General features: G+C 35.2%; 1 protein-coding gene across 1 annotated transcript in view; it reads left to right on the forward strand.

Moving 5' to 3' along the window:
* UGGT2 (UDP-glucose glycoprotein glucosyltransferase 2) overlaps positions 1-16,011 on the forward strand; it is a 236,260-nt gene that overhangs the window by 80,572 nt on the left and 139,677 nt on the right. Inside the window, exons 9-11 of the mRNA XM_053563306.1 lie at positions 475-574; positions 5,128-5,188; positions 12,550-12,641. Of these exons, the coding sequence (XP_053419281.1) occupies positions 475-574; positions 5,128-5,188; positions 12,550-12,641 (253 nt within the window). The remainder of the gene's footprint in view (positions 1-474; positions 575-5,127; positions 5,189-12,549; positions 12,642-16,011) is intronic.

Consider the following 16,011-nt stretch of genomic DNA (forward strand, 5'->3'; position numbering starts at 1 on the left):
GCTAAGTATAGCAATACATTATTTTTATTTCAGCATAAAGGTAAAAACAGTGTTGATAGATAAAGTGAATGTTTCTAAAACACACTGAGTTTTTCTTAAAGTTCTTTTAGACTTCTTTTCAAACCTCTTTTCCTTTGTTATTTTTATAAACACTTTTGTTTAGTACAGAAAAATAGCTTTGTGTCAGCATTTCTTTTTATATATCTCTTAAAATTATACTGTAATTTGTGAAAATAAAATAATAGGCATTAAATGATAATTACTTGTGCATAAAAGCATAAAGCTTACCTTAATTGGATATAAGTGATAGCTTTCTATTTAAAGCCTTTTCAAAATGCTGACTATAACAGCATTAACCATGTTTATATGTGAAAATATGGAAAGAAAGATTGAGTCAATTATTTGAACTACATAGAAATGTCTATAAAGGTCTAACATTATTGTATATTGCCTAATGATATTTTTTCCTTCCAGATCTTAGTTTTCAAGCAGCTTCTCAAATAATGTCCACTCCAGTTTATGATGCCATTAAATTAATGAAAGACATTTCACAGAACTTTCCCATAAAAGCCAGGTATGTTAAAGTTTATCAGTTTCATTGTAACCAGAACTCTATGAAAAAATTTTATGAAAATAGTTGATTTCATTTAACATGAAGATGTCGGTTAATTCTAATATATGTGGATTTTATGAAATCAGGCCTCTCTTCATTGTAAAGTATTTTTTTAGAAGAACAAAATATTGGCTTGTGCATACATTTGTGTATGTACTACATGGTAGAACTCTTTTTTTATTTTATTTTATTATTAAATCATAGCTGTGTACATTAATGCAATCATGGGGCGCGATACACTGGTTTTAAAGACCATTTGACATACTCTCATCACACTGGTTAACATAGCCTTCCTGGCATTTTCTTAGTTATTGTGTTAAGACATTTACATTCTGCATTTACTAAGTTTCACATGTACCCTTGCACTGTAGGTGTAATCCCACCAATCTCCCTCCCTCCGCCACCCCCATCCCCCCTCTTTTGCCTCCTTCCCCTCCCTCTCCCCCTTCCCCATATTCTTAGGTTATAACTGGGTTATAGCTTTCATATGAAAGCCATAAATTCATTTCATAGTAGGGCTGAATACATTGGATACTTTTTCTTCCGCTCTTGAGATACTTTACTAAGAAGAATGTATTCCAACTCTATCCATGTAAACATGAAAAAGGTGAACTCTCCATCTTTCTTTAAGGCTGCATAATATTCCATGGCGTACATATACCACAATTTATTAATTCATTCATGGATTGATGGGCACTTGGGCTTTTTCCACGACTTAGCAATTATGAATTGGGCTGCAGTAAACATTCTGGCACAAATATCTTTGTTATAATGTGATTTTTGGTCTTCTGGGTATATACCTAAGTAGAAGAATTATAGGATTGAATGGCAGATCTATTTTTAGATCTCTAAGTGTTCTCCAAACATCTTTCCAAAAGGAATGTATTAATTTGCATTCCCACCAGCAGTGTAGAAGTGTTCCCTTTTCTCCACATCCACACCAACGTCTCTGGTCTTCAGATTTTGTGATATGGGCTAATCTTACTGGAGTTAGATGATATCTCAAAGTAGTTTTGATTTTCATTTCTCTGATGATTAAGGATGATGAGCATTTTTTCATATGTCTGTAGGCCGTGCACCTGTCTTCTTCAGAGAAGTTTCTCTTCAAGTCCCTTGCCCAGCCTGTGATGGGATCATTGTTCTTTTCTTGCTTGTACGTTTGAGTTCTCTGTGGATTCTGGTTATTAAACCTTTGTCGGAGACATAACCTGCGAATATCTTCTCCCATTCTGAGGGCTGTCTGCTTGGATTACTTACTGTGTTCTTGGCTGTGCAGAAGCTTTTTAGTTTGATCAGGTTCTAGTAGTGTATTTTTGAAGCTGCTTCAATTGCCCAGGGGGTCCTCCTCATAAAATATTCGCCCAGACCAATTTATTCAAGGGTTTTCCCTGCACTCTCTTCTAGTATTTTTATAGTTTCATGTCTTAAGCTTAAATCTTTAACCCAGTGAGAGTCTATCTTAGTTAATGGTGAAAGGTGTGGGTCCAGTTTCAGTGTTCTACAGGTTGCCAGCCAGTTCACCCAGCACCATTTGTTAAATAGGGAATCTTTTCCCCACTGAATGTTTTTAATTGGCTTGTCAAAGATCAAATAACAGTAAGTAGCTGGATTCATCTCTTGGTTCTCTATTCTGTTCCATACATCTACCTCTCTGTTTTTGTGCGACTACCATGCTCTTTTGATCACTATCAATTTATAGTATAGTCTGAGGTCTGGTAGCGTGATTCCTCCTGCTTTGTTTTTATTTCTGAGTAATGTTTTGGCTATTCGAGGTTTTTTCTGATTCCATATAAAATGAAGTATTGTTTTTTCAAGATCTTTAAAGTATGACAGGGGAGCTTTAATAGGGATTGCATTAAAATTGTATATTGCTTTGGGTAGTATGGACATTTTAACAATGTTGATTCTTCCCAGACAGGAGCATGATATGTTTTTCCATTTGTTAACATGTCAGCTATTTATTTTCTTAGAGTTTCATAGTTCTCTTGATAGAGATCTTTCATGTCCTTTGTTAGATAAACTCCCAAATATTTCATCTTCTTTGGCACTACTGTGAATGGAATAGGGTCCTTAACTGTTTTTTCAGCTTGACTATTGTTGGTATATATAAAGACTACTGATTTATGAATGTTGATTTTGTAACCTGAGACGCTGCTGTATTCCTTGATCACTTCTAAGAGTTTTGTCGTAGAATCCCTGGTGTTTTCCAGATACACAATCATATCATCTGCGAAGTTTTGATCTTCAAAGTTTGATCTCTTCTGACCCTATATGGATACCCTCCATCGCCTTTTCTTCCCTAATTGCAATGGCTAAAACTTCCATAACAATGTTAAAGAGCAGTGGAGACAGTGGACAACCTTGTCTGGTTCCTGATCTGACTGGAAATGATTTCAATTTAACTTCATTCAATACGATATTGGCTGTGGGTTTGCTGTATATGGCCTCTATCAGTTTAAGAAATGTCCCTTCTATACCTATTTTTAAAAGTGTTCTGATCATAAAACGATGCTGGATGTTATCAAAAGCTTTTTCTGCATCAATTGATGGAATTATATGGTCTTTGTTTTTTAATTTGTTTATGTGCTGAATTATATTTACAGATTTACACATATTGAACCAGCCTTGAGACCCTGGGATAAAACCAACTTGGTCATGATGTATAATTTGTTTGATGTGTTGCTGGATTCTGTTTGTTAGGATCTTGTTGAATATTTTTGCATCTATATTCATTAGTGATATTGGTGTATAATTTTCTTTTCTTGTTGGGTCTTTTCCTGGTTTGGGGATCAGGGTGATATTTGCTTCATAGAATGTGTTGGGTAGTCATCCTTCTTCTATATTTTGGAACAGGTTGAGTAATATAGGTACTAGTTCCTCTTTAAAGGTTTGGTAGAGTTCTGACAAGAAGCCATCTGGTCCCGGGCTTTTCTTTTTAGGGAGATTTTGTATGGTTGATGCTATTTCAGAACTTGATACAAGCCTATTCAACATTTCCACCTGATTCTGGCTAAGTCTTGGAAGGTGACGTGCTGCCAAGTGTTGGTCAATTTCCTCCAGATTTTCATATTTCTGAGAAGAAAGTTTCTTGTAATATTCATTAAGCTTTTTTTGAATTTCTGAGGAGTCTGTTGTTATTTTGTCTCTCTCATTTCTGATTGATGAAAGTAGAGATTTTATTCTTTTTTTCCTGGTTAGATTAGCCAAAGGTTTGTCTATTTTATTGACCTTTTAAAAAAAAAAACAACTTTTTAATTTATTGATCTGTTGTATAATTCTTTTGTTTTCAATTTCATTTAATTTTGCTCTAATTTTGGTTATTTCTTTTCTTCTTCTGAGTTTGGGGTTGGAATGTTCTTCCTTTTCCACATGGTAGAATTCTTAAGTGCGAGGCAGATGGAATGGAAAAAAATTCTACAAAAAGCAGTAAAGTAGGGTGTTTTGTTTTTTTTTTATTGCCTTATGGAGAATGTTGAAATTGTTGTTCTGAGTAAGAGATCTATGTCAAAGGTGCTGCCAAATCATAGTCTTTCCCTTTCAGGTACTCTATATGTTTAGCACGCTGCTATTCATTAATGCTAGCTTTTGAAATCATTAGATAAATACAATTAAAGTAAAATAATTTTAGCCTTACTCAGTTGATTAATTCTATTGATGTTAAGTCAGTATAACTATGCTCTTAATCTATAGTCATCATAAAGAAAAATTTGCAAAATATGCCAACTCTGCTTAATGGGGCTAAATGATCGGCTTGGGCATATCTCTAAAGCCACTTGGTAGACAATCACTAAATATTGGTTGAAATAAAATATTTGCTAAATGAAAATTTTGCAATATTGAATTTTTAGCTGTAATTTTTTTCAGTGCTGGTAACCTTTCACATATAATATATACTTATTTAGCCTGTCTCAAGGTATACCTTTCTGCTTAAGTTTTTCTTAAAGCAGAACCTTGCATTAATAGACTTTTAATTTTTAAATCATTTTTTTATTGATAAAGTTGACAGATATATAACTAATTAGGCTTTCTTCAGACTTATCAAGTTAAATACAGTTTATAGGAAGTACAGTTTAAAAAGTCTGTTGTCTTTAAATTATAAAAGTTATAAAGTCTTTAAGATATTAATATAAAATCAATCATTTTTGTCAGTATTAGAACTTCCTAGCTGTGTTAAGATTCCAAGTTAACCAAAATTCTTTAGGTACAAATATTGTGAAGATAACTTGTTTGCTTTCACATACACAGTGATTGGTAATTTTACACAAAATTTCACAGAAACAGTTTTTTTTTCAATCGAGTATTTTTTTTGCATCTCTGTTTCACCTGAATCAAATACTCTTGTCAAATGAAAGCCATAGTACCATTGTCAAAGTAGGCTGTATGGATGTACACTGTTTAGTCATGAAGCCTTCAAGGTCTATAGTTTCTCATCCAGAATATTATCTTACATTGAATTATAGATTAGTCCTAAACATTTAAGGAAAATTAAATTATGTCTGTATTTACTTTTCCAGATCTCTAACCAGAATTGCTGTAAATCAACATATGCGGAAGGAAATACAGGAAAATCAAAAGGTTTGTTGGAATTCATTTTTTAAAAAATGTATCCCACTAAGAGTGCTATTTCTGACTTTGGATCATCAGTTTTCACACAAAAGAAAATATTAATTTGTGTTTTTTTGATTATTAAAACAGCTTAAGTTCCTCTATGTTTATATTATCTGTGACGTATGGGATGTAGCGTGTAATTCTACCCGATCTTTCCAGACATACCTTCTACTTATTTTACTTTATATTGCAGATTTTCTGCCCATGTAATATGGTTTCCTTCACAGGGTAAAGAATAAAGGCTATGAATTAATTATTCTGTTTCTCATAATTAGTTTTTCTTAAAAACTTGTGATGATTAGGTGTTAGACCATTGGAACATTACTAAAATCCTATAGCAGGTAGAACACAGTTGATCAATAGTTTGATAAGATTCTGCCAAATAAATAACATACAAATCACAAATGATCCTAATTTTTTTAGTTCTTATAAAGTGCTGACACCATTTTGGCTTTATTACGTGAGACTGGTTTGATTTTAACTCATATCAGTTTATTTTGCTCACATAAAAAAATAAGTCTCGAGGTAGATACCTATGGACATTATAGTTCTAGTGCTTCACAGGGTCAGAGAATACATCCATGAAAACATCTTGACCTTTCTTTTATGATTGTAGTGGCCAGACCTCCAGACTTTTTATCTGTGTTCAAACCCTTACAGAGGCAAGAAGTCTGGTACCAACTACATTCATCCTCACTCAAGCTGTCCTAAGCATACTTTGCATTCTATCTCCTTGGCCAAGTTTTGTCCCTAGCTACAAGGGAGGCTAGAAAAGCTAGTGTTTTCTTTCTGGTAAAGAGAAGTGGGCTAGATATGGTGCTAGGTTGGCCAGCCACCAGTTCTTGACTCCCTGAGATAGGACGAGCCATCAGTGAATGTTCACTGTCTTGATGATGATAGCCAGCCACAGTAGTGATAATGAAGAAGATGCATAGTATGTTGGAACATAGTTAGGAACCACAACACATCATTCCTTCCTGGGATATTCTTTGCCTCATTGACTGTCTTACAAATTCTTGTTTATCCTTCGAAACTGAATTATATTCCTGTCAGGTTGAAAAATAGAAAAAAACTGAGTTATGTTATTGGGGGGGTTTCATAATTTTTCTAATAACTTTTACCATTTTTCAAGCAGGATGGATTGTTTCTTATGAGAATCCTTTTATTTGTTTGCACTGTGTATAACGGCACATGCAGTAAGAAGAAAGGGGGAAAGGAGAGAGGAAAAAGAAATGAATATCTGAGTGTCAGTGGCTGTACACAATCAGATTTTTGTTGTTCATTTAACAGTCTGAAGTGAGCATTCTTGATCATCAGAGTTCTGATGATATCAGAATAAAAGGTAAAAGTACCGTATACATATAAAGTCTGTATAAGAGGCGGGTGAAGCAGCAGAACTACTCTGTAGATGAGGAAACTTCATTAAGTAGAAGAAAATTAAAACACAATTTGGACGTGTACTTAAAAGCTTAATGATGCAACACAAAATGTAGAAATACAGTAACTCCAGATTAGAATGGACAGGTAATAGGAAGTGATGCCCAAACAAGAGGATATGAAACCACACTGGAAAAACTTTGCAAAGCTTTGTGAAGTAGAGATAAAATCATTTCAGAAATAAGAACTAAAATATGTAAGTGACACCAGGGAGGAATTACTTTAAAGAAAACATAGTAGAAAACAATATACATAGAAATAAGAAATGCAAAGAGTACAATCCATTTATAAAATGAAATAATCTACACTTAAGGTTTCCAAACCTCTTAGTCTTGGGAAGCCTTTATAGTCTTAATTATAATACATCAGAAATTAGAACAATTTTTTTGAAAATTTAAATCATTGACAAAGAATAAATTCATTATAATGTTAACATTTTTATGGAAAACATTTCCTAAACAAAACAAAAAAAATTAGTGAAAAAACATCATTTTACATGTTTTAAGTGCATACCATTCTGTCTTTGGGTTGAAAATAATAGCATTAATACCAGGAGCTGACATTAAGCATTTTGTTTACTTGGTATATCTATCAATCCTTGTAACAGCCCCCAAAGCTAGGCATTATTATTCCCATTACAAAGATGAGACAAAGACCTAAGGAAGAAGGAGAGATGTGTGGAGTATTCTGTGAGCAGCTGGTTGCACAGCAGGGCATCTGATCCAGATGTCCTTACCCACTGTGCTGTGTTAAACTGAGCAGCACCTCATCACGTACTTGGGTATCCAACAATGAAGTGATGGTAATAAAGTCAAATGTGTATCTGGAAAAAAAAAAAAAAAAAAAAGCAAAGAGGTGAAGAGGTTGGATTTTTGAGGTCGTATTTAGAAACAGAAACTTCAGTATCACATTTGTGAGATGCTTTACTCGTATGGCCAGAACAGTTATCTCCTGTCAGTAGAATAGACCATTTTTTCTTCTTCATTCCTTAGTCAATTACCCACTTACCCACTCCTCAAATAGAGCACCAGTCATCCATGCATATTTGTTTCATCTCCAAGTGACAGGTCTTCAGGCCTTAGGTTCTTAAATGCATGTGTCTTTGCCAGTTTACCAATCACCAAGGGCTTTTGTTGAGCTAGTGCAAAGCAGAACTGTGAAATGAAACATTCTTTGGAAAGTTTTCTGCTCTTACATCTGTCACCCTTCATGATAAAGCTCCTGTCAGACATCACCTTGAAAGAGTCCACACTCTTCAGCATTAAAGATGTCATCATGTTTGAAGCCTCTGGAAAAGTTTAGAAACTTTTGATGAACTCTTTCACAACTTCTACTGGAACTTCATTGGATTCACTGCACAAGATTTTCTGAGAGATCTTGTGTCACAGTTTACATTTCTCAAGCCACTTGAATCTTAGACATCTACCTCCCTAAATTCCTGTGTGAATATTTTAGCAACAACTTGGGTCATGGGCCAGGAGATTCAGGCATTAACTGCCCTCATTTGTTTGAACCAACTTAATATAGCTTTATTGACTTCATCAAGGGAACTTTTCTTCCTTTTCCACTACAGGTCTCTACTTTTCTTACCATATCTGTCCAAATACTCATGTTTATATTCTTGGATTGCCAACTGTGATTTTGGTAACACCTGCACCTAACAGCTGCTTTCCAGAAAATATAGAAGATTAACTTTTTTCTTCAGTGTTAGCTCTTTGAGTTCTTTGGGCCATCATGTCTCAATTAGCTGTAAAAATTTTTTAGTAATTGTAGGATGTACTTACAATTAAGATCAGTCCTTCTTGTTGAAAAAATGTTCTGCAACACATGATAAAAACGGTAGAACACCAGGCCTAATCCAACATGTGGTAATAATAAAACATGAACAAAGAACTTATACTAAAGAAAAAATAATACAACTAAATGGTAAAGCCCACTACTCCTTGGTATGAGTGGAATCAACTGGTCATGTGATAGAGGGTAATTAATGTTATGTGTCAAGATACAACTTTACAGAGGTAGTCAATATATAGAGGTGAGTCTTCCATTAAGTCCGTGGTTCTCAACCTTCCTAATGCTGTGAACCTAATACGGTTCCTCATGTTGTGGTGACCCCTAACCATAAAATAGTTTTCATTGCTATTTCATAACTGTAATTTTGCTACTGTTAATGAATTGTAATATAAATATCTGATATGCAGGAGATCCCCAAAGGGGTCACAACCCACAGGTTGAGGACCGCTTCATTAAGTACATGTGGTACATGTCCAGTCTATGAAAATTAGGTCAACTTAATGAGGTGGTCAGTGTAGGGAGCTGTGAGTGATGGAGGTTCTACTATATATGACTGCTCAAGTTGTATAAGTGAATTTGAGTTTGGTTTTCTTTAAGAGACAAGTTTTAACTCCAAAGCATGGCAAATTTCCCTTTAAAGTTCGTAATTGTTACTTTGCTCTGAGTACAGAATGTACCTTAAGTGATTTTGAATTCAGTGTAAATCCAATGTGTATCTTTTGTTGTTTACTAGAAGAGCTATTAAATTATATCCTATGACTTTTTTGATTGGAAAAATAAAGATATAGTCAAGTAAATTTTTTATTTTGCTTCAGCAGTGTGAAACAAATTGTTTCCGTTACTTAATTTTAAAGGAAGCAAGTGTAGGTATTTAAATGCAAAATTGAAATAAAGGATTACACGTTACCCAAATAAAAGTTCAGAATGATGCGCCATGAATATATCAATGTACACAGCTATGATTTAATAAAAAAATAAATAAACAAACCAAATAAACATTCATATTTCTTCTAATTGTTTCCAACAGATTACTTTGTGTGAGAATTTTACAGAGTTCTGGAGAAATTATATTAGAACATTATAGGTTAAAACTATATCTATAAAGCATTTTCCTTATATTCTTATTTTCTCTTATTACTTATCCTGAAAATTAAAAAAGCTTTCTAGTATGACTTATATCTCATTTGACTTTAAATTTTTAATGGCAAACAACAAAACTGGATTCCTATCTCTTACCATATACACAGATAACAGGAAAATAGATTAATGACTTAAAGATCTGAAACAATGAAATTGCTGAAATAAAACATTCAGGAAATACTTTCAGATATTAGTCTTTGACAAGGATCTCTTGAATAAGACATCAAAAGCATAGGCAACCAAAGCAAAATGGCTAAGTGGCATCACATCAAGCTAAAACACTTCTGCACGGCAAAGGAAACAAAGCAAAGAGACTATCTATAGAATGGGGGAAAATATATTTTGAACTATCCAACTTGACAGGGATTAATAGCCAAATATATATATACAAGGAATTCAATGCGGAAAAAAAATCAAATGATCCAGTTTTTTTTAATTTTTTTTTTTTTAAGACAGCGTCTCACATTGTTGCCCTTGGTAGAGTGCCATGGCGTCATAGCTCACAGCAACTTCAAACTCTTGGGCTCAACTGATTCTCTTATCTCAGCCTCCTGAGTAGCTGGAACTATAGTGCCCGCCACAATGCCCGGCTGTTTTTTAGAGATGACGTCTCACACTTACTCAGGTTGGTTTCAAACCTGTGAGTTCAGGCAATCCACCTGCCGTGGCCTCCCAGAGTGCAAATAATCCAATTTTAAAATGGGCAAAAGAAAACATACATGGCCAACAGGCATATGAAAAAGAGCTGAACATCACTAGTCATAGCAATTCAAATCAAAACCATAATAAGCCATCATCTTACCCAAGTTAAAATGGCTTTTATTAAAAAGACAAAATAACAGATGCTGGCAAGGATGCAGAAAAAGGGAAATGCTCATACAGGGTTGATGGGAATGTAAATTAGTACAGCCATTATGGAAGATAGTATGGAGGAGCCTCAGAATATTTCTTTTATTAAATTCTATCTCTGAGACCCCATTAGCAATAGCAGCAACAACAAAAATAAGTAATTGGTAACTGAGAAAGCCCAAAAGCTTCTGCACAGCTATGGACAAAATAAAGAAAGCATAGGCAGCTTTCAGAATGGGAGAAGATATTCAGATGTTACTCTGGGTGCGGTGGCTCACACCTGTAATCCTAGCATTCTGTGAGGCCTAGATAGGTGGATTGCTTGTGCTTAGGAGTTCAAGACCAGCCTGAGTAAGAGCAAGACCTCATCTCTACTAAAAATAGAAAAAAAAAAATGAGGCAAGAAGATTGCTTGAGCCCAGAGGTTTGAGGTTGATGTGAAGTATCATGCCACAGTACTCTACTGAAGGAAACGAAGCGTGACTCTGTGTCAAAAAAAATAAAAATAAAAAGATATTCACATCTTATGAATCTGTCAAAGGGCTAATAACCAGAATCTATAAAGAATCAAGCAAATTCATAAGAGAAAACAATCCAGTTAATCACTAGGCAAGAGACAAGAACAAAACCTTTTCTTTTTTTTTAATGAAAAAATTATTTATTTATTTATTTATTTATTAAATCATAGCTGTGTACATTAGTATGATCGTAGGGCACCATACACTTGGTTCATAGACCGTTTGACACATTTTCATCACACTAGTTAACATAGCTTTTGTGGCATTTTCTTAGTTATTTTGCTAAGACCTTTACATTCCACATTTACTAGGATTCACATCTTACCCTTGTAAGATGCACCACAGGTGTAATCCCATTAATCCCCCTCCCTCCACCTACCCCTCCCCTTCCCTCCCTTTCCCCCTTCTCCCTTTTCTTAGGTTGTAACTGGGTTATAGCTTTCATGTGGAGGTCTTTTCTTAAGAAGATAGACGAATGGCGGACAAACACGTGAAAAAATGCTCATCGTCCCTAGTCATCAGAGAGCTGAAAATCAAAAGCATCTCGAGATATTGCCTGATCTTAGTGAAAATAGCTTACATCACAAAGTCTCAAAGCTTCAGATGCTGGTATGGTGTGGCACGGAGAGAAGGGAACACTTATATGCTGTTGATGGGACTATGTACATCCTTTTTGGAAAGAAGTATGGAGAATCCTCAAAGAGCTAAAAATAGACTTTCCATTTGATCCCTCAATCCCAGGACTTAGTGTCTACCCAGAAGAAAAAAAAAATCATTTTATCACAAGGACATTTGTGCTAGAATGTTTATAGCAGGTCAGTTCACAATTGCAAAGACGTAGAAATAATTCAAGTGCCCATCAGTGCATGAATGGATTGATTGGTATAATTCCATTATACCAGGGAATATTATGCAGCTATAAAAAGATGAAGCCTTTACATCTTTTTTATTTACGTGGATGGAGTTAAAGAATGTTCTCCTTAGTAAAGTATCTCTGGAATGGAAAATCAACCACTCTTATATTACCAATACTAATTTGGAACTGGTAGATGAATAATTATAGGCCCATATGAGAAGAAAACACAATGAAAATCAAATACAGGTGATCAGGGAAGAGAGGAAGGGGACTCAGTAAGCTCCCACCTAATGGGTACAATGTAGGACTATATGGCATGCCTCCTGGGTGAAGGACTCAACTGCAACCTGGATGTTAACCTAACAAATGCAAACAATGTAACCAAATTGTATGTATGCTTATTAATCCAACATATTTTTAAAAAGAAGACTTCTATCTGTAACCTCATAGAAGATATTAGACAGCACTTAAATCAGGGATAGGATTAATGCTTTGTGTAAGCCAAATCTGACCTGCCGCCTAGAAATTTTATTTTTTGAAAACCTAGTCATGCTCCTTTGTTTACTGGTCACATTGCTTTTATGTTGAAAGGCAGAGTTAAAGTTGCAACAGAGACTGTATGGCTGCAAAGCCTAAAATATTTACTCTTACCCTTTATAGAAGTAGTTTGGTAACCCATGATATAGAACTATTGTCATATCACTTGGTTAACTCTTATTTTGGTCTATTTCAAGGATCTTCGAGATAGATTTGAAATTCAGCCAGGTGATGCTTATTTATTTATAAATGGCCTTAGTGTGGACATGGATGTTTATGATCCTTTTAGGTAAGTATTAAATTATTGATATAAACTATGATTTATACACTGTCCCGAATTTACTGTTTGTCAAAATGCAAAGAATTGTTTTAAAGATTAAAAAAAAATAGTATGTTTTTGATTGTGCCAGATAACTCCCATTTTGATAGAATACTCTTGCCAAAATGAGCAAGCCTGAGTGTCTTAGACTATCATATCTGGGAGAGCCTTTGGACATTTTTTTTTTTAGGTGTATGTTATCCCTCACTTAACCTATTATTCTAAACTATTATTCATTGAAGAGTAGGTTGATGATTTAACAGGGAAGATCTTTGGGATTGGACTAAGAAGCAGGGAACCTCTCCCTTCTACCAGGGAGCTGAAAGGAACTTGAGATGTTTATTCAGCAGAAAGAAATTAAGGCCAGCATGGTGGCTCACACCTGTAATCCCAACACTTTGGGAGGCCAAGGAGGGAGGATCACTTGAGGCCAGGAGTTGGAGACTAGCCTGAGCAACAAAAGGAGACCTCATCTGTACAAAAAAATAAGAAAAATAATTAGCCAGGTGTTGTAGTATACACTATAGTGGAAGGCTGAGGCAAGAGCATTGCTTGAGGTCAAGAGTTCAGAGTTGCATTGCACCACTCCATTCCAGCCTAGGTAGCAGAGCAAGACCCTATCTCTTTTAAAAAAAAAAAAAAAAAAAGATGAAATTGACGAGAATAATTTAAAGTGCTCATGTCCATCAGAAAGGAATTTTGAAATTAATGCAAGGTGCTATCTAGTATCTTAAATCAAAAAATAATTAGACAAAATTATAGGGCATATATTGAAATCTTTTATTTATTAGTGGCCATTCACCCAAATTAAAGTCATAAGTCAAACAGAGGAGCTACTTTATAGTGACATACAAACCAACTTTAAAAATTAACATTTGGAGGGCGGCGCCTGTGGCTCAGTCGGTAAGGCGCCGGCCCCACATACTGAGGGTGGCGGGTTCAAACCCGGCCCCTGCTGAACTGCAACCAAAAAATAGCTGGGCGTTGTGGCGGGTGCCTGTAGTCCCAGCTACTCAGGAGGCTGAGGCAAGAGAATCACTTAAGCCCAGGAGTTGGAGGTTGCTGTGAGCTGTGTGATCAGGCACTCTACCGAGGGCCATAAAGTGAGACTCTGTCTCTACAAAAAAAAAAAAAAAAAATTAGCATTTGGAACATAAGGTGAATTTAGTAAGCATAACACTTCAGATACAGTTTGAATTGAATTGAACATACTTTTGTTGAACAAAATTAATAAAATATTTATTTAACTTCTACTTTCTTGCCAGTTTAGAAATGTATAAGAAAATATATTTGAAAGACTAAGAAGTAGGATGAAGATAGCTGGTTTGGAACTTACTGTTTTATAATTTCATCTCAAATGGGGCTTTTCTCTTTATTAAGTTGAATCCTTGGACCTAGTATTGAAAAAATAATTACATAAGCTATATATAATATACTACACATGGAAGGAATAGAGAAGTTTTTAGGTCTTGACCTGTAAATTTCAGGGGAAGAAAAATTATATCTGTCCTCAGAAGCACTGAAAACAGGTTTAAAGGAATAGAGTGGTATGTAAAACTTTAGAAAGTTTTTTATGGCTGTGTATGAGGAAGTTTTCCTAGCAACATTTCGTGTATGGTTTAGAAAGGCTGTAGCTTATTCAAGAAATATAATCCCTCTGGCTTCTCCAGCTGTTACAGATCTACATTGATATGATCACTAATTATGGCTACTATGATTCCCTTAAGGGAGAAAGAGAAAATATGTTAGGATATTTATATCTTCTTACATTTTTGAGAATAACAGTATGTTCTCAGAAAAATATCAAAGGATATGGAATAAAATAAAGGTAAAGAACAGATGAATGGAGGAAAGTTATAAGGAAATAGAGGAAGGAAAATGTTATATTATAGCGGTATTATATAGAGAGAAGTCTTAGGCAAGGAATACTTCAGAATTGTCTATTTGAGAAAAAGAAAGGACTAAGAAATTATTTTGTGCTGCGTTCCCATCTTCTGTCAGTCACAGCATTGCTGAGTTGTGGAGAACCAACACCGCTGCTCACCCATGGCCCTGCCCTTCTTCTCTGATCCTGGAGGTAATGGGAGGAGCCTCAGCCTCCATGGGTCAGGTCAGCATTGGTTCAGTCAAAGCCTAGATCTTATCCCTGGGAGGCTGAGCTAATAGGAGCATGTGGCAGTGACAAAGGGAAAGGCAGGTAGCACTGATAAAGAGTATATAAGCAAGTTCTTATTATCCACACTAAAAAGTTCTATTCGAGCCTATCAAAGAGCTCCTTCTACATCTTTGCCTCTAAATAGTCACCTCAACCTGTACTTAATAAAGAGTACTTTCAGTTGAAAAAACAATTAAGGACTCTATCCCATTCACAGTAGTGCCAAAGAAGATGAAATACTTGGGAGTTTATCTAACAAAGGACGTGAAAGATCTATATAAAGAGAACTATGAAACTCTAAGAAAAGAGATAGCTGAGAATGTTAACAAATGGAAAAATATACCATGCTCATGGTTGGGAAGAATCAACATTGTTAAAATGTCCATACTACCCAAAGCAATATATAATTTCAATGCAATCCCCATTAAAGCTCCACTGTCATACTTTAAAGATCTTGAAAAAATAATTCTTCGTTTTATATGGAATCAGAAAAAACCTCGAATAGCCAAGACATTACTCAAAAATAAAAACACAGCAGGAGGAATCATGCTACCAGACCTCAGACTATACTACAAATCGATAGTGATCAAAACAGCATGGTACTGGCACAAAAACAGAGAAGTAGATATCTGGAACAGAATAGAGAACCAAGAGATGAATCCAGCTACTTACCGTTATTTAATCTTTGACAAGCCAATTAAAAACATTCAGTGGGGAAAAGATTCCCTATTTAACAAATGGTGCTGGGTGAACTGGCTGGCAACCTGTAGAAGACTGAAACGACCCACACCTCTCACCATTAACCAAGATAGACTCTCACTGGATTAAAGATTTAAACCTAAGACATGAAACTATAAAAATACTAGAAGAGAGTGTAGGGAAAACCCTTGAATTGGGTTAGGCGAGTTTTTTATGAGAAGGACCCCCCCAGGCAATTGAAGCTGCTTCAAAAATACACTATTGGGACTTGATCAAACTAAAAAGCTTCTGCACAGCCAAGAACACAGTAAGTAAAGCAAGCAAACAGCCCTCAGAATGGGAGAAGATATTTGCAGGTTATGTCTCCGACAAAGGTTTAATAACAGAGAACTCAACCTTAATAAGGTTAATCCACAGAGAACTCAAACGCATTAGCAAGAAAAGAACAAGGGATCCCATTGCAGGCTGGGCAAGGGACTTGAAGAG

The sequence above is a fragment of the Nycticebus coucang genome, chromosome 15, assembly GCF_027406575.1.
Source record: "Nycticebus coucang isolate mNycCou1 chromosome 15, mNycCou1.pri, whole genome shotgun sequence".
NCBI classification, from domain to species: domain Eukaryota; kingdom Metazoa; phylum Chordata; class Mammalia; order Primates; family Lorisidae; genus Nycticebus; species Nycticebus coucang.